Here is a 24,835-nt window from a genome sequence, read left to right on the forward strand (position 1 = left end):
TAAAACCCCATTTGGACATGAGGCAATATTTGCTTTGCTGTTACCTACAAGAGTAGGTAACAGCAAAGAGTACTTCAATGAAATCCCAGCAGAACACTAAAAATGCTTTAAATGTCCTACTAGCTTGTTTAAAAAATTTAAAATAACACACTATATTTATTCAGTTAACAGAAAGCAACTATTTTCTAGGAAGAGAGAAGCATGATTCCCTGAAACATTACCATCTTAATTTGTAATCTCTGTATTTCTGCTCAGCCAGGTGTTCAGTGTTTTCCACAGATCTGGGACTGAATACACTACAGTTTTATACACAGCTTCAAAAATACAGCTTTAGCGATCATGAATTAGAGCGCTTCATATTAAGTGCTAAACTTTGGCTTTAACTTCCTAGCATGTATTTTACCTCATGTAGTGAATTTTAAACTCTTTCACTCTTTACATGGTATAAACCTGCAGTGAGTTTCATGAGAAGTGGTTCTACTGAGAAAACCTGTTAGTTTGAAGGTGTTATTTATGCTGAGTTTCCACAGTTATCACCAATATCAAGATTACTTTAATATCAAGATTATCAAGATACTCTACCAGACTATATTAAAAACCACAAATTGCTCAATTAAATTTGCCTAAAATTTAGAGTACCCTTTTACAGATGATTAAATGGACACCATGTACATCATAATTTTGAAAAAAGCAATGTGGAAAGGACAACAAACTGGAACCACATAAAACTAATAGCTGTAACCTCATGGAAGCCATGGAGTCTAAGGCAGGACAGAAATAAGCTGCAGCACTAAATTCCAGCCTTTGCTCTGATCCTGTCAGTAGGTAACATTAGACAGTTCTTTCTGTTCTTAGTTCTGCATGTGCATAAAATCACTGTCATGAGATTTACTTAGTACTAAGTTTAAAGGGAGGGTTGGAAGGCCTTTAAAGCATTTTTCTTATATTAGAACCATCCCATGCAGACAGATTGCATTTCTATTCTTTAGGATGGGCAAAAGCTATAATTTGATAATGTTTTTAAAGAAAAATGTTTCTGAAAAAAAGTAAATTATATTGCTGATATTCATCACTGGTATTGTAGCAACTCCCTAAGTAAATATTCTAGCACTGGAATACTCTGAATTAAAAAGTATGAAGAATAAAAAAGTTTTAGAAGAATAATTTCAACAAAATAATGGGCTATATAATCTATGTTTACCTATGACCGTTACATCTTCCAGGCAAAGTCTGCTTGTTGGCATTCACTAGGGTTAAGTATTTGAATGTAACTCAAATCAAAATGTTAATGATTCATTATAAAATAATTTCTTCTTGTAACAAGGATGCATTTCTCATTATGCAGTAATTTGCAGAATTTATTAACAAACATTTTCCAAAACAAGCACAGAAAGGTTTGCTTTAAAAGGAATTCCAGTTCAGTCCTAAATAGGACTCTTGTGAGAACAAGAAAATCTTGTCTTTCTAAATGCCTGCTGGCTTTTAACTCAGACTCTCGTAGGCAAGATAGATGTTTAATGGAATTTGAATAATTTGAACAATTACAGGAAATCATATTTAGGTGCAAAGGACAACTTTTAAAATTCAATTTAATATCTGTTTACATGCCCTGATAATCACACACAGCAAACATGATCAGCACTTACAGCAACCACAGCTGTATCTTATTGACAGTAAATCTAGAAAGTTTGACAGGGCAAAAACCAGTTTACGCTTGGCAGTTGAAAGCTTAAATGCCTTTCATAGCCATGCAAAATAAGAGTGTATGGAAGATTCAAAGTAAAAGATGAAGCAGATCTAATTCATTGTTATGTAAATAGTATAGAGGAAAACCATAAAGAAGAAATTGAGATATGAGACTGTATATGATACTGCTTTCCACACTGCCAATTTACATGTGTTTTATTCTTGGACTTTTTCTGCAAAATGCAAATACTGGTTACCCTAGCAACTGCCACATGTTACTCAGTTTATTTCTGAGGTACAGAGCAGCCTGTAAAAGAATAATATCGTGCACTTCTATTAGGATCTCTCAGCACCACAGAGAATTCAGAACTTCATGTGCCAGCATGTCCATGTATTTTCTGAAAGTTTTAAGAAAGCATATTAAAGAAAGAGTATGGTATGGTTTTTGTAAACTCATTTTCTTTTTGGTTTATGTGTGAATTAAAAAAAAAGATTAGGAGCTGTATGGAGAAAAATGTATACTCTGTCCAACCTGATAGTTGTTTTCTGCATTCTTTTTTAGTACAGTTCTAGTAGAAAATAAGCAAAGACTTCAAAAGTTCTTTAATGACTTATAGCATATCATCTTCCAAAGTGTAATAGGGACCTGAGCAACCTGGTACAGTGGAAGGTGTCTCTTCCCATGGTGGGAGGGGTTGGAAATAAGATGATATTTATTGTCCCTTTCAACCCAAATAATTCTATGATTCTGTAATAATTCTATGGCAATCATTATGAAGATCTCAAATTCTCATAATCTGTTAAAGGTCAAGATTTAGTTCAAAGTAAGAATTAAAGGATTTTGCAGTTGCTCATTCATTATATGCCCTCCCTCCCCAAAATGCTGAACTCTGTTTTACATGTCTAGGCCCTATATAATTTATGAGGAGATGTCTTGGAATGTAGTACAAAATAACCAGAATAATAAAAAGGGAGTCTACTGAAGTCAGCCATTAATGAACATATCTTAAGGAAAACTCTGTTGCTCTTTCACTTCTGAAGCCTGGAAATGAGTCTTTCTGTCCACAGGAGATCCACAGACCCTGGTCCTAGAAACAGGCCTTTATCCAAGCAGTCTGCTCAGGAACCAAGCCCCAACTCATAATTTATAGTTTATAGGTCAATGTTAAACATTTTTTTCCATCTTCCAGTGAGCTTTTTTCTGGTTTCCTCCCAAAAATATTTTTTACTAGAATAGAGGAAAACACTTGGTTATATCCTCACTTCTCATTCCAAATACACAACTTTGCCCATGAAGACAGTAGAAATATTTCTAAATTTGTACTTGAAACAGAATAATCAAAAATTAAAAAGTCTTTGGATTTACATAAGCATTTGTATGTTTGAATATTCTTCCTGCTAGCTATTTTCACAAGCTCTAAGCAGTAAATGTTGCTCTGCCTGTTTTACTTATCTCTGCTGACTTCTATATCATCGCATACCTGAAAAGAAGACAAAAGCTAAGGAACATCTTAGCAGAAGAAAATAAGCCCAGATACATTTTTCCTATGGTTATCAGGGATGAGGATTTTGGCATGTAGCTAAAACTACAAATTATAGCCTTAGATTGACAAGCAAAACAAGAGCACAAGCATAACTCCTGAACAGGTTAGAAGTTTTGAGCTGATCTGGCAGCATTATCTTGGATTGGAAGGGTAAACTAATAGAGGCTAATTCTGTATTTAGGCTTTGGGAAGCATTCAAACTAAAAGTGCCTCAGACATTACTGCTAGGAGCATATGCTTCCCTTTGGATTCTTGTGATGTTTGGTTTAATCAAACTACATAAACAATAGCAGGGAACATATAAACAGAGCTTTTTTGTGTTCCCTTGGGACATACTATAGAGTAATCAATTGTAAATTAATTGGAGAAAATTTGTTTTGCATAGCATAGAGAGGCAAAACATTAATTTGGAATCATTTGCTTAATGGCAATTCTAATATGCTATGCATGTATTCAACCTTGTTTTTTATAGTGAGATGCAAAACAATTATCAATGATGTAAATACCAATAAACTGTAATCTATACCTCTATTACAAGTAAAAGTAGAGTCAAAATACTACATAAAATTTAATTTCTACCAAGAAATATTCACATTAGTTATTTGAGTGCATCAAATCTTCCCTCAACTTATGAGAATTTACAAACACTTCATTACATTTAGGCACACTGGGTAGAGAATTGCAAAGCCACTCAACATCACAGAGGTTTCATGTTGTACAATCTATCTGCATGTAAGCATTTGAGTCACTGCTAACTCTCCATCTGTTACTTACTTTAGGTCTTATATAAACAATACTGGCTCTAAGGACACATTCAAGAGAAACAAATACTAAGCTATTATTGGTATAAGTCTAAAAATAATTCTCTTTATTTTTAAACAAAAGCCTGCATTTGGTTTGTCTTATATTGGTCTAGGTAGATAAACAGATAAAATAAGTATATTAAATATACTTGATAAAGGGGCAGAAAGAAATTTCTTTGAAGTCACTCTACAGTTAAAGTCCCAAAACACACCTTCATGTGAAAGCACAAGCACAGAAACTAATAAAAGAAAAATATGTTTAAAAAATAGTATTTTGCAGTTTATTTGCCTTAGTAAGTAAGTCACCTTAATTTGAGACTCAGTGAATGTGAGATTCAATAACTCTCATTCTTGCTCTGATTAAATGTCAGGGCCACAGGCTTGTTCTTTCAAGACAAGAGAGCAACAATTTTGTGTCTATAATGAACCCTCCTGATGATTTGTCTAAGCAATACTTATCAATGAAACATCACGGAGTAGGTTCTGCATTATGATATGCTTTGGTTTTACAGACATTCATTTTTATTTTTAACACTAGAAACAAACTGATGCAAATTTGACCTGGTTGTTGACTAGATCTCTGACAGAAGGCAGAGAGGAAAGAGCAATCAGAAATATTATTGTATATATAGAAAAGAGTGGCTCGTGATGATTTTTGCTTTCCATACCATTAATGAGGTTTGAGACCTCCTTTTTGAAGTTCCTGTCCTCAAATCCACCATTTCCACAGCCAGAGGCATTGTAGGTCAATGTGGTTATCTCAGAAAGATAAGGTTTTTGTGACTGTACAAGCCTAAGCCCCAGAGGCACTCTATGTCCATGTGGTTATCTCAGAAAATGAAGCTCATCACCACACAATTCTACAATCTCTGCCTAACCAGACACAATTGAGCCCTCAGGAATTAATGGAGTTTCCTAAGTGGCATAAAAAGCATCCCTCAGCAGAAAGAAAACACTGCACTGGATAATTCTGTTCAAATTCCTTGCATCTAAGAATACAGAAAATAGTTTACAAGTAGTTCTAGAAGTATTCCTGGTATATTTAGAACTTATGTCTATTACATAGAAATAAAAAGTCTAAGAAATTGCTAAGCATTTTTGCAAAAGTTACATTGCATTCAGAATCCAGACATTCTGAATCATATTTGCTTTTTTTCTGCTTTTCAAATTTGTTTGCAGGAATAAATCTGTGTTCACACAAAAAGCTGTGCAAAATGAATTCTGAGTCTATTACTTGAAATTGTTCAGCTGTAAAGCATATTCTGGCTTGGATTCAACAAAGTTCATAAGCAACAGTTGATGAAAAGTGAGTCATTTGCTTTTAAAGCACCTCTAACATAAAGTATTACACAGAGGTAACAGTAAACTCAGCACATCAAATAACAAATATGAATTATTGTGTATTTTTCAGACTGGTTACATGGAAAAAAGAAAAAGCATTAAAAAACATACAGTTAACTACTGTAACCAAGAAGTGGTAAATAGAATCTAGCACACATGACAGCACAGTGCAGAAAGAAGGAAACATCAATAACCCAAAGAGACATGGAGCTTGGCTTAGAATTTGAGACTTTTCATATTATGTGTGGCAAACACTGAGCTCTCGTAACAGGTTGATGGCATTGTAAATTCTGGTTTCATTCATCTCTTTTAGGCCTAAAGGATTGAGAAGTCTAATTCTTACCTCATGGGTCCCCAAACAGCCATTAGGAAGAGAGCCTAAGTCTGCGTGGAAAAAAAGCCCTCAAAGGACAAAGCAACAAATGTTTAAATTTTTTTCTTTTTTATGAGAAGTGCTGGAAATCACTGCATGGAGTAGAATTAGAATTAACTTCAATTTGGTTTAACTTCCAACTCCGTTAACTTCCAAAGATGGTGACTAAGAGAATGGAAAGTAGGGAAAAAAAACCCCAACCCTTCTCATTGCCCTCATCTTACTCTCCCATCTGCCTCTAGCAGACCAAAACCTGTTTGTACCTAATCCTTTCAGCATAAATCAACAATTAAATGTAATATTTTACAAACATAAGGTGCAGCTGAGATGATCAAATTGAAGAAATATCTATTAAAGAAAATCATAGTCATTCTGAATACTTTGACAATTTTTTAGCCAAATATATTTCTTTTAAATTCTGAACCTGGCTGGCAGGAAGACTATGAATATAAAGAATGGTACATAACAGCATCCCACAAATCAGGATGTGAAAGGCATGGAACTACTTTAAGTTGATTTCCAGTCAATAAGTATTACGAATATTTTGCAGGCACAAAATTAAATGAGACTACAATTAACCTTAGCTGGATTCTGACAAATGCCCATACTGCAGAATGCTCTGTCTGTATCCTCCTTTCCTGCAGCCAGACATTGAAATTTTATTTTTAACTCTCCTGACAATGCTTACTTTATGAAGAAATAGATGCAGTTTTGCAGCAAAATGTCAGTGCTCCCATGAATATTGTCACATCAGACAGAAGTCACTGAAATCTGATGCTAATAATTTTGAATATTTAAATAAAAAAAGATCTATAATAAAGACTATTGGAACTGTTGCATTAGATGTATGTTGCCTGATAGACCCAAAGAATTACCTGTGTCTGTCCCCTATGGTTTTGTAACCCCTGGAAGTTCTTTCTCTGACACGCGGAATGGAAGCCTAACACTTGTAAACATTAAAATATCAAACTAGCACGGGTAGCCTCTGGAACTAAGGATTTTTCTTCCAGTGAAACAAATTCTGTTTCATGCTGCTTAGCTATTATTATTTTTAAAAGAGAAAGCAATTAAAACCATGGTGAAAAATTCACCGAGAGCAACTTTCATAACAAAAGTATTACAGACTCAATAGCAGTAAGATAGGAATGAGCCTGTTCCAAAACAATCTGCCTAAACTAATTACCAAACTAATGAAGGCTAATAATTTCAAACCTTAATAACAGCTTGAAAAATATGCTATTTCACAATTAAGCAAATGAACCAGAAAGATTTTTTTTCACTAGAATGTGCTGATTTATCTTTCCATTGGATTTCAAGGATGACATTTGTGTATAATGTACTACTTTATAGAGTAAAACAAAATAAATCAAAACAAACCTTCCCATTCATCAAAAATAGTTTGCTGTAAGTTTCTTTTACATTATATTACAAATTCAGTGGAGAGAAATGCTGCCTCCTTCCCCTTAACAGTTCTAGAAATTGAGTTTATATAAGGGAAGCATTTGGAGACATGAATAGTAGCATTTCTGCTTTAACAGAAAAGAATTCTTACTTCTCTGACATAGGGGAAGTCTAATAGCAATTCCTGAAAGGATTAAAACCCTGAAAATAGCTTGGAAAACCAGAAAGACCAGAAAGAAAAGAAAGCTTATCAAGACATCTTCATTTTACCATTTCCTGAGGTGTTAGTTTGGTAGCTACAGAGCATTAAAATGAGATTATTCAGCCTAAGCAAAAAACAACTATGAATGCTTATCAATTAAGCATAGCTAATAATTAGCCTTTAATTCTCAAACATTGAGCATTAGCTATAACCAGAATGTCCTTGGTACCATCTTATTAGGTTATCATCCTGGACAGTCATGATAAGGAAAAGGATATCTAATCCTGGAGAAACATTCAGATGTTTTGCTAACTGTCAACAGAACAAAAATTTACTTCAAAGCATGAGTTCCCTTGATAAAAAAGGGTTTGGTAATAGATCAAGCTACTAAGAACATAACTTGCTAAAAAATTTTGGACTGGTGCAGATCACTGCACAACAATGTTCAAAGGAATATCAAGCCTTGCCTTACCTTTGTCAACATGTAATTGTAATTTTCCATTTTTATTTCTTTCAAGCTAATTATAGTGGTTTTTTACTGAGTATCTGTGTCTCCACCTGCAGTGGAAATGCCATCTTTCATTAAAACATTAGGCTAGTGAATATCAGTTTTCTGTGTCCAGATGATATAAACTACAAGGATATTAAAAAGGATTGAGACACCTTGACTTTGGAGAGAACATATCTCAATAAATCTTAAGTATTTTTGTTCCAATAAAAAAATATTTAAGATGTTTTTAAAATTGAGGCTTGAAAAATAAGTATTTGTACAAAAAAGGCAACCAAGCAGCAAAATTTTTTGTATCTTATCAATTTAGACTCAATTCTAATTTTTAACAGCAACCTGGGAATTATAATGAAACTAAAACCTGATTTTCAAGCCAAACATTTTTATGGCCTTTAGGGTATTTTCCTTATTGCTTGAAATGCAAGTCCTAAAAACCTGCTCCTGAAGGGCTGCCAAACAAAGCTATTCCACCTCATAACTGCTCGACTTTCTACTCATTACTTCTATAACTTTCAAATGCTATTTCATCTTCTCTGGATGTTGCTCACATTATTGCTCATGAATACCAAGAGACAGAAAAAACATTCTTCACCTTCAAGGGAATGTTTTCAGGACTTTTCAAGTTCTCAGCCATTCATATATGATGCTTTGCCTATTCATTTAATCACAGGATAATCTCAACCTTTAACCAAGATTACTGGATTACCGGAGATGCAGAGCTGAAATTTCAGAAATACATCAGGATCATTCTCCACAACCAGTAATGGAAAGTGAACCTGATTTGTCAAGGTTTGAAAATATAGGAATTAGACAAATCAGTGTTCTGCATGCCATTTTCCAAATCTGGATTTACTTTCAAAATTTGCATTTCCCACATGCAACAGGATAGGATGATAAGGACAGTTTAAAGCATACTTAAACAAACCTAAGGACTGCTATGGATTTTGATCTTCAAATCCTTTCCATGTTTTATTTTCTTTGTATTAGGAATGTTAAAGCAACTCGAGGTGACATTTCCTAGCTCATTAACAGAGGACACAAAGTCATTTTCAAGGAGACAGACAGGTGGTTTATATATCATTATAATATCAAACAAGGAGACAACTATTGCCTGAAGGAAGGATAATTATACTGCAAGAGAACTAAACTATATATTTAGTTCACATGTATAAGTGCTGGCAGAACAGTCACACACCAAAGCTGGATTATCCTCATTTACCTGTTTATATTATGATTAACCATATTAGCCCTCAATTCTTTTTAATTGGTATTGGTTTGTGTACTGCATCAGCTAACTCCATCAAGTGAATTATTTTCAAATTATGTGCACTACCTGTTATGCACTGCTGCAACACAGAAGACCTATTAATATTTTTAGAGAAACACCTCCACATCCTAATCTCTTTTTTCAGATGGTCAATCAAACGCTATAGGATAGGGATGCTGTCTGCCTGGTTTTACCATACTAGCTAAGGAAGGACAACTTAAATCAATGCACTCTTCCAAATATCTGTAGCCACTGCTTTAAACTCTTCCATGGTATATTTGTATTTTTCTTCTCAACTATAGCAGCATATATAGTTTTAAATACTGCATATTGCATGTAGGATTCAAAAACATTACCTAAGTCATCACCTTCAGCATGAATCTAGAGATTTCCTATGTATTTTCTATGCCTCCAAACAATTTGCCTAGGACACTAAGTACTCTTTCATTATGTTTGCCCACAATGTTTTCTCTATATACACTCTCAATTATTTTCCATACGTGGCAGTATGTATTTTCAATTAGTTCCAGTTAGTTTCCATACATACTCCTAGTTAACTGGGGAGAACCATTTATTAATTCAACAAAGATCACCAGCAATTAATCTTCATATGGCCCCTCATAGCTAACATACTTTTCTAGAATAATAATGCACATACAGGAAGAAAAACTACTCCATGTTTATTCAATAAATATAACTACTCCTCATCTAGCTGTAAATGATTTGTCGCTGTACGAAATATTTTTACAAAGAACTAACAACTCTTTCTCCTCTGTTGTCAACAGATCTAAAACTGTTTTACAGAGGAAGCACCTTCATCCTCTTTCAGAATATTTATCATCATTTTCCTCATACCAACTGATTCTGCCCTAATTCCAATTTATTGTATTGAACCTCAGTGATCAGCACCATAGCATTTCATGAGGGTTTTTACCTGTAGCCAATAAGCTTACATGATTTTTGGCATCGGCTGGGGTCATAATTTTTTTTTCACAGGCATTCTGGTGCCAGTGGTCCCTCTATGAGTAATCAAGCATACCACGTCTTTCTCCTTACTTCTGATAATTACTCGGATGACTTCCACCTTTGAATCAGAAATTACAACTAGACACCGAAAGCATAACTTGTCATTTTACATCATTGAAATATCACACTATTGTAAGATCCATCTTTACTTATTCAAGTTGTTTTACAGCTGAAAAAGACAACCATGCCATTATCTGAAAGCACAAAAGCTGATGTCAGGCTTAAAAAAATGCCTTAGAATAAAGATGTGGGTTGATTTGGCATAACATCATTACAAAATCATGACTCCTTTGGAATCCAATCTAGTCTTTGGAAGGATAGTTTGAAATGGTTTATCTGTCCCACTTTAATACATCTGGTAAAGAAAGCTGCTCCATAATCACCACTAATAGCATCTTTTCAGTATCTTAATTCAAACTTGCCTTTTCTTCAGCCTGGAGAGTAATTTTTTATAGCAAGAGGCATTTCATTGCACAAATATATCTGTGCATCTCTATCATTCTGATCATAATGTGTGAGGTAGTGTTCCTACATGCCTCTATATAAGCACTCTCTATATGGCAGATATGCCTATCCAAAGTCTTGGAATCATAAGCAGGAATCACCAAAAAAATGCAAGAGAAAGGATGCATGGAAAACCTAATGCAAACTTTTGATTACAGTGATTGCAGTTTGGTTGACTGGTATGAATTCTTGAACAATAAACACTGGTCGAAATTCTTTGGAAGATCAGAATGTCAGATTTTGTGTTGATGTCAGATTTGGCATCCAAAATTCAGAAAGGGGATGCAAAGATGATAGATTCTGGAAAGCTAAGAAAGAAATACAGAATCAAGGTGTGGCTAGATAATGTAGGTTTCATAGCTGAAGTAATCCTGTTCAATGCTAATGAGCCAAATCATCTAACATTAAGGAATTGAGTCAATCTTTCACTTCAGACAAAATTTAAAAGAGTATTTTAAAATAACAGTAAAACACCAGAAGAGTTGTACATTGGGAAATAATGGAGTGAGATCAATGAGTTTAAATAAACTTCCAATTCTGAAAGGAAACAAAAACACTTGAAAGAGGATTCATTTAATGTTCCAGGAACTATAAGATTATTTTGCTGTAGTGACATACACTGGGAAGGAGAGAGAATATTATTCTTAACTGTAAGTATTGCTGTTTAACTCTTTCTTCTCGTCTTAATTTTAAAAGAAAATCTTGAGAAGATTATATCATCATTTTTATGTATGTATTTCTGGGGAAATAAAGAGTGAACTATGGTAAACACATAGTGTGGATTAGAGCAAACAAATAGGTTATAAAAGCCAAAAAAACATAATTTGAGGTCTAAATATAACGTTAGTTTTGAGAATCACATAAAAAAACATAACATGTAATATTATTAATTACATGCTCAGTTGAGCAAAAACTGTAATTAAAGCTAAATAAAAACCCTAATACTTTCTGCAATCAAAACAGTACATGACAGTATCTGTGTGAGTTATGAGTATGCCTGAATTACTCCAACTGTTATAAAACACAGCAGAAAAGAGAACTTTTATTTCCTGATCTTTACAGGAATATTCTGGTTTATGCATTGTCAGTTCTTGCATCCTGAAGTATTATTTCTTAGTGATCCATTTCTGTACACTGCCTCAAGCAAAAAAAATTACAAAAAATTACCAAAAAATTACAAGAAAATGGCAAAAAATTGCAAAAGCACTACAAAAATTACAGAAAAACAATTCAAAAATATCATTTTTTTATTGAACAGTATATTGTGAACCTGGTTCCCCAGGTGGCTCTGAATGAAAGTAATCACCAAATGTAGTCACAATTATTAAAAAGCAAGTCAGCCTAATTTGGTAGGAATATTCATAATAGATCTCTCATCCACTACTAGCTGTTAAAAAATAAACTATTTTTTGGTTTTTAGTTTTTGTTTACTATAATGATAAGCAATAAATGCTTTTCTATCATGTATCTCAAAGCAAAATTCCTGTAATATGTTCTAAATATACATCAATTACTGGATGTGATTGTAGCAGAATGTTGCTGATATAGGTGCATTCATTAAACCCATTTAAATTTTTGGATTATTATAGTTGATATTCAATAAAATGCACAGTGGACATTTTTTAATATTATTATTATAAGAGCATTTCCCTTGACGTTACTATGTCCCAGACAAACCATAAATTTACCAATAAACTAAAAGGTAAATTCACTAAATATTTAGAGGCTGCCATTAAAGACTGACAACTTAAAGTAATTTAGGTCTTCCAAGCCTAAATTTCTGTTATTGACAAATTATAGAATAGAAATTATAACTCCTAAAGTTACCATGTTTATCATTATGCTAATTTATTACAGTGCCCTTTTTCCCCATGATAAAAAAAAGAAAAAGAAAAAAGAAGAAAAAGAAAAATCAATTCCCAAGGAAAATATCATGTGCTAAGTACAGCCACTACCTGCTTCTGCCTTTATTATAGATATCTGAAAACACCTATTTCTATGGTTTAGGCATTTTTAATATTTACATTTTGAGAGCCCCAGAGGAAAAACATATGCAGATTTTGCCAGTAGCTTTGCTGGATTTTGGCTAGGCTTTTTTACTACTCAAATGTACTACAGACTTGCAGAATCTGTATGGTAGCTTTCTAGAAAATCAAGCCAAAACTGGTCTGAAATCTTTAGTTCTGGCCATCTGCTAGAAGCATCTGGTAGCTGGGTACACGCACCCACATCCAGAACGTGACTGCTCTCTTGCCAACTATGTGCCTAGGTAACTGCCAATATGTGCTTCTCCACTGCTAACATGACAACTGTCACAAGGAAGCTGAACATGTACGAATAAATCTAAATTAAACTAACATATTACTTTCCTAAGTTACAGCCATCATTTTTGTACATAATTGCTCAATAATGGCAATGATAATTAAGTCACACAGTGAAATCTGTCGAAGGCTAAAAACTACACCAAGGATACCAAGGATCTAAGTATTTTGAAAAGTTTTTGGTAACATTTTAGTCTGTTTTCTCTGACAACTAGAAAATATATGTGTAATACTCACAATGTGATACATCTCTATATAAAAACATCAGAATTATACATGAAATATCTGATTGAGGAAGAAGAAATAAAATTAAAATCAGTTCAGGTTCTTTTTAGTTGTTTTTTCTTGATCCAAGTAAATAAAATTATGCACAGTTTAATGGACAGGCACTGAATATATTGCAAGAGGATATGTAAAGCCATATTACAAATTAGAACATTTGTAAAGCCATATGAAAAAGCTCATGTAAATGTAGCTGATCATAATGGTTTTTTGACCCTATCTGTATTTGTAGATTAAAGTCACCCCAAATCACAAATGACAAGATAAAATACAAACAGTAAAGAAATGTGTGGCTCTCATTGAAATTCATTCTCTTGTCATATAAATACAATTTTCTAAAACCTGCACTCACCAAAAAAAATTATTTTGTGCACTTTAAATTAAGAGAAGTAAAAAAATAGGTGGTAACTGTAATTACTGAAATGATTAATTCCTTTGTGAGATCAAAGTAACTTTTCATCACCTTTTGCTGTGACATTTGTGGAAACGAGAGATGTATTCAATGGCTAGGTAGTGTATGATTAAAAGTTAAAAGCACATGAGAGACAGAACAATAGAAGGAAAATCTAAAATTAAAGACTAGAAAAGTAATGCAGGATCATGATAGTAAACTAGTAGACTACTGCTAAAGGAGAAGAATAAACCCAAGGATATTCAGAAATTGCCACACTGACTTTTTTCTCTTACCCATCTCTGTTATCAGTTGTCCCTTATCTTGCATTTCATTTTTAAGCTCCATGGAGTAAAGTTCGGGTTTTGTTTAGCAGCAAGTGAATGCAAAAGGTGATGGTCCTGATCCACTGCTTTAGCTCCAATGTACAGTGATGGTGCTGACACCATATTAATAATGGTAACAAAAATACAATTTCTAGTAAGCTTTTTGAATTTGATTGACAAACATCTTACTGCACACACAGGTACTCCCAAAGTTGTCTGCCATTCCATGGTCAGTGATGGTAATCCCGTTTAAAACAGGCTAGTAAACATACCAATATTTTTCTATCCTCCATTTTTTAAAACATATGTTAGTGAAATTTCATTTATATCCATTGAAAAGTTATTCTAGAATGGCATATACAATAAATTAATATATATACCTATTGCTTTGGATTTCATTTAACCTTTTGCTTTCATTACATCTACTTTGAATACTGTGTTTTCTAAGCTGTGAACTTCAATATATTGCAATATTTTTCAAAATACTGGAATATAATTTTTGATTGATACAGGAAGGAGAACTATAGTAAGATCTGAATGAATTGTGTGTGGTGATAATTCCTCTTATATCTGCTAAACTCCACTAAGAGACTGTAAACAAGAACAAAAGAATAGTAAGCCAGTTAGTGAGAGACAAAGGTTAAAGCTCATGTAAATGTAGCTGATCATAATGTTTTTCTGACCCTGTCTGTATTTGTAGATTAAAGTCACCTCAAATCACAAAATGTCCATTGATATAAAAAAAATTCCTTATTTATAAAATCTTGTCATTCTTGCAATGGTCCAAGGTATGAGAACGTGTCCTGTTTTACAGGCATATTAAACATTTCAAGATTGTGGCTTTCCCTCAAGCAAATTTATTCCACTTAAGGAGAAAAATTAAAAGGAGTTGTAACAAGTTCACAAAATAAATAAAAATACACCTGCTGAAATAGTTATTCAGATAGTTCCAATTGCTTCTAGGGTTGAATACCAGCTTTACCATTTCTTTTACATCTTGCATGTAATGCTATTCAGGGCCAGTCTGAAATTCTAAAAATCAAACATTAGAAAAAAAGAGAATTTCTAAAATTAGTCAAGGTCCCAGCAGAGCCCTATCCAAATTTTTCACAAATGTCCAGATATTTCAGGTACTCCCTTTAGAGATTTTCAACTTTAAGACATTTGACACTCTCAAGAACACCTTAGAAACACAAATTTTCTAGAACATCCTCGTTTGTCTTTCAATGCGAGGCTATATCTTAGCAACATGTAGGAATATAAAATATTAAGAGCATATTACAGTGAGCGTATTCTCTTCTGTAAAGAGAAACAGAACGAAACACCAGAGAGTGCTCCAGAGAGTGGAATGAAAGCAAGTCTGCATAGGCTAGCAGAAATGCTTTCCATTTTTACACTGCCTATATAATTTTCAGGAATCCTCTCAGATCAGCTAGTATAGCTTACTTCTATAAATATTATTTCAAGACCAATTCTGTCATGAAAGTCTATTATACCTACAATACTAACTTTTTGTGCCTTAATGAAATATGTCAAATATATAAGATGTTGCATCTTTTTATTAATTGTAGTGTAATAAGAAAATCCCCAAGGAAGCATTTTTTGTTTGTTTTGACCATGAAGCAAACAAGGAAAAAAAGCTTTATAAATTCATCAGAAAGATATTACATGTTCAAACTCCAGTCTATATATATTAATAACCAACATTTAGAAAACCCAAAAAACCTCTGTGTGCCATAACTAAAACCAAGTAAGTTTTGGAATGTCTCACACCCAATTTTGGTTAGTGACATTTCCAGATTTCTGTCCATAGAACTGCTCAAAGTGGTTATAATGACAAGAACTGAGAAGTGCTCTCTGAGTTGATGTGTTTGAAAGGTAGCTTTGTATGAACAGCTGTGTTTTCAAAATGCTTGCCGCCCCTAAATTGGTCCTTGTGAAGTGCACTGTTTGCCTTATTGCCAGCAGGGCACATTGCACTGTAACTGCTGCATTTTTAGGTTTTATCGCTGTCTCTCTAACTGCTGAAGTGGAAAAGAATGATTGCCAAAATCTGACGTGTTTCTTTTCCTTTCTGCCCACTCTGACTTGGTTCTTAGCTGTCTGTTGCTCCAGTGATGACAAATGTTGCTCAGTTTATTCATTCACTGAATGTCTTTTCCAGCTCAAATAACGGTGATACCCTCTTGTAAATCAAGTCTCCAGCTGTCAATAGTGGTAAATCAGAGAAACCTAATTAAGATATAACAATCATTGTTTCCACAAGAAATAATTAGGCTGCAAAAAATCACACACGTCAGGGTACATTTTTCTAAAAGCAAGAGATAATACCTTAAAAGGAAGAGACATACCATGTTTAGTAAGACACTAAGTAGGGGCAGCAACAGGGATTGACCTCCAGAAAAAAACAGATAATCTGTTCACAAAGATTTAAGCATAAGCATCTAGTACATAAGTTCTAGTGCACAAAACAGTAACAAAAATCCTGAAGCACTAATAAGAATACTAATTTGTTAGATATAAAATACTTAGCCTTTTTATTTGCAGACATTAGGAAGCAAACCATACTATTTCATATGGATGAGGAAATACAAGCACAATCAGAGTACCCACAAAGATCTGTAAGTGCAGCTGGGTAAAGAACTACATCAAAGACTCCAAAACTGTGATGCACAGTTCTTGCTGCTTGTGTGGAGACATCCATCCTGCACCTCAGCTTACTGGTGGTAATCTGCTTTGGAGCCTTACCTGTACAAGGTTCTCTACTCTGAGAAAGTCCTAAGAATAGTACAAGTTTTAAGAATTGCTTAGAACATCACACTCATAATCTTGAGAGGTCACCAAAATCCACTAACAAAGAGGTAATGCTGACATACTTGCATTATTTGAAAAAACTTCTTTTTTAAAACAAGAAAGAAAATGAATTCTTGGCACAGAAACTTCCATGTGTAAACCTCAGTTACTTTAAACACTACTCAAAGAAACAGAACAAATAACTTTCAGGTTCTCTGTGCCCTTCTTATAATAGAACCTTTAAAACTAGACATTCAAATTACTAAAATTTCACATAAAACTCTAGATGGTACAAAGCACTCAGCTTTAAAGCACCAGAACACATTAAAAAAAACACTGAAAATCACTGCTAATAAGAGCACTTACATTCAATTTTATTCAGTATTTACTATTACTAGTACATTAATGAAGAAAAGGAATCAATGCGTTCCAGAAGTTGAAAGTAACATGAAGTTAAATTCTTCTTTTCCCAATACAAACACTTATCTCTGTAACACCACATTTTTCAAGGAGACTGAACTTCAGATACAGTTTATGCTGCTGAGTGCAATTTACATGAGGTTATTTTGTTACAGTGAATGACTGCTCACTTTTCACTCCAAAATGATTTGAAGGCATCTCGAGGTTGGAAATTAGTTACATATATACAGACACACTCACACAATCACTGCAACCAGTTAAGCAGTTATACTGCTTAACTTATTCTGCTTATAGTTATATAAGTTATAAGTTATACTGCTTAACTTGATTCTGGGCTTTGATCACTTCAAGTGGGACAGGAAAACTTACACCAGCAATCCATTTTTTCTTAAATTCTAAGTCAAGATGTGTATTGGAGTCACATTATAATATTCCTATAAACAAAAAAAAAAAAAAGATTTTGCCACTCCTAGCATTATATACAATTTTTGATGTTGTACTGTATCACTTTTTTATGTATTCTGTCATGTGAAGAGTACTACTGTCATAGGATTTAGTTTCAGGCTGTCCTGCCAGCAGCAGGTGATCCTTATGGGTCCCTTCCAACTTGGCACATCCTATTCTATGATTGTATGATGTCATAAGCCACCATGGGTGGTGCCCATTCTATTAGAAACATTATTTTATACCACACCTTGAATGACAGTTAAACACAAATCATTTTTTATATAGATATGCCACTGTTTAAACAAAAAAAATCTTTCTCCATTGAAACAGTGTCTTTTGGAATGATGGCTGCAGGCTGGAAGTGTCAAAATTATTCTACAATCTGTTATTCAAGCCACTCAACCTCAGTGAATATTTTACACAAGACAGAAGCACTTTAACCAAAGAAATAAGAATGATTTATGCTAGAACACCATATGAGCTTGAGCTGGTGACTTATTAGCTAAAGCATTCACCAGAAAGAGAAAGGACATCAGATTAAATCATAACGAAGCAGAATTTCATCCTAGATCTCAGCTCTTCCTTTTTCTGCTGCCTTTTGCAGAAAACCTATCTAATATATATGGCATGGAAATATCCACTGATGGTTTGAGAATCCCAAAGAAACTAGAATTTAAAATCAGGAGTATAAATGCAAATACAGGAGCATGTTGGCTCAAAAGTATACAAAAATGTAGTTTATGTACTTTAAATGGTACAGCCTCTTAGGTGTCTGGGACACACATGAAAACTTCATCTTGGTCCTTATTTTATGTTTCACAGTGGCCAATAGCAAATTTCCAGGGAGGGACAGAAAATCAGGTCAGCTGCATTGTTATGCTTCCCCAGATTGCTTTCACAAGTCTCTCTACTGAGCAGAAGTCCCTGAGAATCACAGTGGGATCAAAAGGCTGAGATAAGACATTTGCAGTAGTAGTCTGTTGAATCTCAATTAATTTACAATTCAGGTAAGATTTTCAATGATCTTTTAATTTTTTGAAACATACATTTTGTATTTTTCATGCTAGAAATACATTTTTCATATAAAATCCAATTGAAAATACAATAGTCAGCACAAAATGTTCTTCAAGAGTATGTACGAAGAACATGACCAGAAAATTCTCCACCACATGGCCATCCTCTTTTCCCCTTACACAGGAAATGACATCTGTTCATTTGGCATAGAAGGATTTCTACTAAGATCTTTAGTAAACATGACAGTACTCCACTTAGGGGTATTGCCTTGCCTCCTGGTGGCAAAAATAAGAGCAAATTGCAGGCATTAACTTTTCAACAAAAACCTTTCTTTTTCTGCAAGCCTTAAGTTCATCTCATTTCTCGGAACAAAGGAACAGATTATATTTTTACTATTTCAGTCAGTATGTCTTAGTATTTTAGTATAAACTGGGCAGCGTGCATAAAAACATACTATTGATCCTCAAAACAGCAGAATGTTTTCTGTATGTTTATCTCACACATTGTCTGTTCACTCTATTAATAAACTTACATGTTGAAATAAAATATTAAATGTCCTTAAATGCACATAACAGAAAGAACCGCCTCAAAGACTTGCCAAATGTAATTTAAATTGTCCCAGTGCTCATATTACTTTGCACAGTCCAACACCTTTCCTCTACACTGTTATGGAATGCCTGGGTGGTCACTATGCCAAATCCTCCTGGGCCTGGAAAGGACACATAAATCCAAATGCTTGACACTTAACTTTTGCAATCCTGCCTATCTATACCAGCAACCCCTTCAAAGTTATTTATCAATGTCAATTAAGCATTGATCTTAAGGTTTGTAAACAATGTCAATGTGAATTTTAGCACTGAAGGCAGGGGGAGAAAGGGCATAAATGTGTATTGCACAGCAGTCTTCAGAAACAAAGCCTGGGTGAAGTGTAAAGTCTATATTCTGAAGTAAATTAAGCAGTGAATATGTACTACTTTATATAAGAAAACACAGGAGCTCTTGAATGTGTACTACTTTATATAAGAAAATACAGAAGCTTTTATATTATATGCGTTGGAATAAATTGTACACTCAAATTTGTTTTACTCTAAAAAAGAAAGTACATACCAAAAATCTGGAAAGCACACAACTGATGCCACAAGTGGCATTGATGCTACAAGGTTTCAGTCCTTACTATAATTTGGGACCTAAAGGCAGTCTACAGACTTCAGATTCTTGTAGAGCTACAGGGAAAAGAAGCAATTGCTAGTGCAATTTTTTCTTCCCTTATCACTCTGAAGACACTGTTTTGCTAATACTCCTTGCAATTGAGGTTATTGAAGTCAAAACAAGAAAGTCAGTGATTAGCCTGAATTTGCGAAGATGACAAGCTATTATAGGGTACATATTTCCTTCTAAATAGCACTTTAAAGAAAAGAAAAAAAGTTTTCTTTCTAGACAGCAGCTACGAAAAGTATTAAAAATTATAAAACCTGTGGATTTCAGTTTTATATATTTCTGTATAAATATCTCACAGGCTTGCCTAAGAATGTGATTAGGAATGTGCATTAATCCAACCATTCCATTTCCCTTTCATCATAGATAAATTACATTCTTTATAGTTACAAACTTTATGTAAAAAAAGTTAAGTATTCATGCTCTGTAGGATTTTTCTCAGTGTTTACATTTTCAAAGCCAACAGAAATTAGTCTGCTTCTAGAGATAACTGAAAGAGAAAAGAAAATATTTTAAAGGAGGATAAAATATGTAGAAAAATCTCACTGATATATTTTACTTTATACTCTGTGGATCTTCATCTTTCTGTAGAACAATACTCCCCTGGATGTATGACAAGCTAAAAGTCTAAAGACATATTACTATATTAACTTAATTTATGCTATCTGGATACCACTATAATACTCCAGACACCACAATCATTTTCCTTTCTTACTTGCAATAATTAACAGTAGAGAGCAAAAGATGGCTAAATTAATTTATAACTTTATAGCTTCTTATACTAATTATTTCCTCTTCTTGTATTTTAGGTCATCTTGTCATTCCTGCAAACACTAATCAATCATGGGATTTGAAGTTAATACTACTAAATAAATGAATTGTTTAATCTCCTATGACCATCTATACATACTTCATCTTCACAAAGCTCATCAATTTTACGTCATCAAGGACAAAGTGACCTTCATTTCCGCAAAATGCTTCTTACTACTGGACAAGTTGGCTACAAATTTATCACATCTTCAGGAAGGAAGTCCTTCATGATCATCATTTGATAAATGCAAGATTGTGCTGTATTAATTGACCAGGTCATACTGAATTCTAGGACTATAATTGTGGAATACTAAAGGGTCTGTTACTTTCCTGAACATTTGGGCTAAGATGAAGGACCTGCAACTCAAAATTAATTTACTGCTTGGTCTAGTTACCACTGCTCTTCTACAAGCCGTAGGAAGAAAAGCAGACTGCCCGGAGTCATGTATATGTGAAATCAGACCATGGTTCACCCCCAGGTCTGTCTACATGGAAGCTCCAACAGTGGACTGTAATGATTTAGGCCTTTTTCATTTTCCAGCCACACTGCCTGCTGACACACAAGTCCTACTTCTACAAACCAATAATATTGCAAACATTGAACACTCAGTAGACTTCCCAGTGAATTTAACTGGTCTAGATTTATCTCAGAACAATTTATCCTCAGTGACCAGTATTAATCTTAGAAAGATACCACAGTTACTGTCAGTGTACCTTGAAGAAAACAAACTTACTGAGCTCCCTGAAGAATGTCTCTCTGGACTCAACAATTTACAAGAACTTTATATTAATCATAATCTGCTTTCTGTGATTGCACCAGGAGCTTTCATAGGCCTCAATAATCTTCTCAGACTTCATCTCAATTCAAATGGTCTGCAAGTGATCAACAGAAAGTGGTTTGAAGCTATTCCTAATCTTGAAATTCTCATGATTGGAGAAAATCCAATAATCAGAATTGAAGACATGAACTTCAAGCCTCTTAGCAATCTGCGCAGCCTAGTTTTAGCAGGTATAAATCTCACTGAAATACCAGATAATGCTTTGGCTGGCCTTGACAACTTAGAAAGCATTTCCTTTTATGACAACAGATTTGTTAGAGTGCCCCACATCGCTCTTCAAAAGGCTACAAATCTTAAATTTCTGGATCTAAATAAGAATCCCATTAACAGAATTCGACGAGGAGATTTTAGCAATATGCTGCATCTAAAAGAGTTAGGAATTAATAACATGCCTGAACTGATTTCTATAGATAGTCTTGCTGTTGACAATTTGCCAGATTTAAGAAAAATAGAAGCAACCAATAACCCCAGATTATCCTACATTCACCCCAATGCATTCTACAGACTTCCCAAGCTGGAATCGCTGATGCTCAACAGCAACGCGCTGAGCGCACTGTACCGCAGTACAGTGGAATCCCTGCCTAACCTCAAGGAAGTCAGCATCCACAGCAATCCCATCAGGTGTGACTGTGTCATCCGCTGGATTAACATGAACAAAACAAACATTCGGTTCATGGAGCCGGAGTCCCTGTTTTGCGTAGACCCTCCTGAATTCCAAGGCCAGAATGTGAGACAGGTACACTTTCGGGAAATGATGGAAATCTGTCTTCCTCTGATAGCTCCTGAAAGTTTTCCATCTACATTGGATTTAAAAGCTGGCAGCCATATTTCTTTGCATTGCAGAGCAACAGCAGAACCAGAGCCTGAAATCTACTGGATAACACCATCAGGACACAAACTTTTGCCTAATACTATCTCTGATAAATACTACATTCATTCTGAAGGAACGTTAGACATAAGTGATGTAACACAAAGAGAAAGTGGCTTATACACATGTATAGCATCAAATTTAGTTGGGGCAGACCTAAAGTCAGTCATGATTAAAGTGGACGGCTCTTTCCCTCAGGAACACAATGGATCTGTAAATATTAAAGTAAAAGACATAAAATCTAATTCTGTTTTGGTTTCATGGAAAGCAAATTCTAAAATTCTGAAGTCCAGTGTCAGATGGACAGCCTTTCCGAAAGCTGAAGACTCGCGGGCTGCACAGAGTGCTCGAATACCGTCTGATATAAAGGTATATAATCTTACACATCTAAATCCATCAACTGAATACAAAATTTGTATAGACATTCCCACTATCTATGCTCAGAATAGGAAGCAGTGTGTCAATGTAACCACAAAAGGACTGGACTTGGAAGTGAAAGGCTATGAAAAGAACAACATAATAGGATTCCTTGCCGGCCTTGGTGCTCTTTTGGGAATCATATCTGTGATATATCTCTACAGCTGCATCTCTCAAGATATGAACTATGGCATTGGACACAGCTATCTAAGGAATTACCTGAAGAAACAATCCTTTTCACTCAATGAGCTTTATCCTCCTCTAATCACTCTTTGGGACATGGGCAAAGAAAAAAGCACAGCAATGGAAGTAAAAGCAACTGTAATAGGTGTACCAACAAATATGTCATAAATATGTCAGTATATCACTTACTTTCTGAAATAAAAAGCACATGACTGTATTTGTGCTGAATAAAAAGGCAACAAGAAAAACATATTTCTCTTAGGAACTAGATGGCTGGACTTTGTTGCTGCCAACAAATGGAATATATATGATTCAGTATGAGAGAAGAATTTTAATTAACTGGCTTCTAAGGGTATTCTACCAACCAAATAAAATTAACTTCATATTCTAGAACTTTCATGGGACTTTTAAGTCTGGAATACAGAGGAAGTAGCCAAGAACATTTTCTGTATTTTTTTTAAATTATTATATAAAAGTAGTGGAACTGAGCAATACCTCCTCCTGTGCTGTATTACACAAAATAGCCACGAGTTTTTGCAGTGAACAGATATACTAGGATTGACATATGGTGTAATGAAATGGACAAATTCTGTAGAGTAGACACAGTGAGTATGTGAATTTTTTTTAATGAGAAAATACATTTTTGATTAAAATCAAAATACTTTTTGTCTTGTTTGTTTCTAAAGAAAACACCTCACCTTTCTGGGAGTTCTTGTCTGACAATAACAAACACAATCCAAAGTCTGATAAAATATCTCTTTACATATTCTCCTCTCTCCTGAAAATGCTAATCTGAGCACAAACGATATTTTTGCTGATTTTAGGCTGTACAATGTTTCTAACAGAAATGTAAGTTTAGTGATAGTTTTTTATCAAATTTTTTTTACTCTAAGAGCATTATAAAGCCAAAAGGGGTGTTGGAGATGAGGCCACTTAAACCCACTTGAATTAGATTTCAGCATAGATATTGGTTAATGAATAGTTCTTTGATTCTTTTCTTTTATACACTTTTATGTATCTGTGTGAAATACTTCTGTTCTCTTAGCAACATGTGAGCCTGCAGATCTTTATTTCATTATATCTGTATTACATAATTTTATTACTAGACAAAAGTAATCTCTTCTAGAATACATGGCAATGCTTTCCATGGTAGTCCTGTGAACCACCATCAGATAAACATAACATCTTTGATCTCTTCATAGAAACTTCTCCATGGTATTGCCCATTTTCCATGACCAGAGACACTCTTTATGTCAAAATCCCCACCCAAGAAACAGATGAGCAGTGGAATTCTTGTGCAACTGTATATAAAAATGGATAGCTATTCCTTCTACAGATATCCTACATAGGCCTGAAATCCCTAGGAAGTAATAAATCCACCTTGTAGATTTAATAGCATAATGCATATTACCTTGCATTTTTGCACAAACATGCAAAAAAAAAAAAAAAAGTAACAGCAGTTTTTTCAGCAAAGTAAAATCTCTTAAAAGTCATAGAAATAACTCAGTTATGTTGAATTATGCTTTTTCATAATCTCATTTATACAAAGGCTGTTTTTTTCTACACAAAGCATAGGGCTAAAATTTTCATGTATTTCATTAATTGGGATGTTTACTTTCTTTAATGGAGGAAGAAATTGATAAAGAATTATATTTAATTTCCTCAGAAACAGAAAAGTATTGCTACACACTTTTGTTTCCATTTATTTCATAGTTTTCTCTCAGGAATGCATTAAAATGCTTTAATGCATTAATGCATTAAAAGCAGTACTTACTGGTTATTCAAACCAGAAGAGTAGAAAAAGATTAATTTTTCTTTGGTATTTGACAGCAAACCTCATTCTGAGATGTACCA

At 34.1% G+C, this 24,835-nt stretch overlaps 2 protein-coding genes across 3 annotated transcripts in view; one reads left to right on the forward strand and one right to left on the reverse strand.

The window, feature by feature from the left end:
- Positions 1-23,626, forward strand: part of LRRN3 (leucine rich repeat neuronal 3) — a 31,977-nt gene extending 8,351 nt beyond the window's left edge. The window contains exon 2 of the mRNA XM_064702638.1: positions 20,674-23,626. Coding sequence (XP_064558708.1) covers positions 21,023-23,149 — 2,127 coding nt within the window. The 5' untranslated portion in view covers positions 20,674-21,022 and the 3' untranslated portion in view covers positions 23,150-23,626. The remainder of the gene's footprint in view (positions 1-20,673) is intronic.
- The window catches only part of IMMP2L (inner mitochondrial membrane peptidase subunit 2), a 410,018-nt gene that overhangs the window by 219,482 nt on the left and 165,701 nt on the right, over positions 1-24,835 (reverse strand). The gene's annotated exons all lie outside the window — the stretch shown is intronic.

This window comes from Zonotrichia leucophrys, chromosome 1A (assembly GCF_028769735.1).
Source record: "Zonotrichia leucophrys gambelii isolate GWCS_2022_RI chromosome 1A, RI_Zleu_2.0, whole genome shotgun sequence".
Classification (NCBI taxonomy): domain Eukaryota; kingdom Metazoa; phylum Chordata; class Aves; order Passeriformes; family Passerellidae; genus Zonotrichia; species Zonotrichia leucophrys.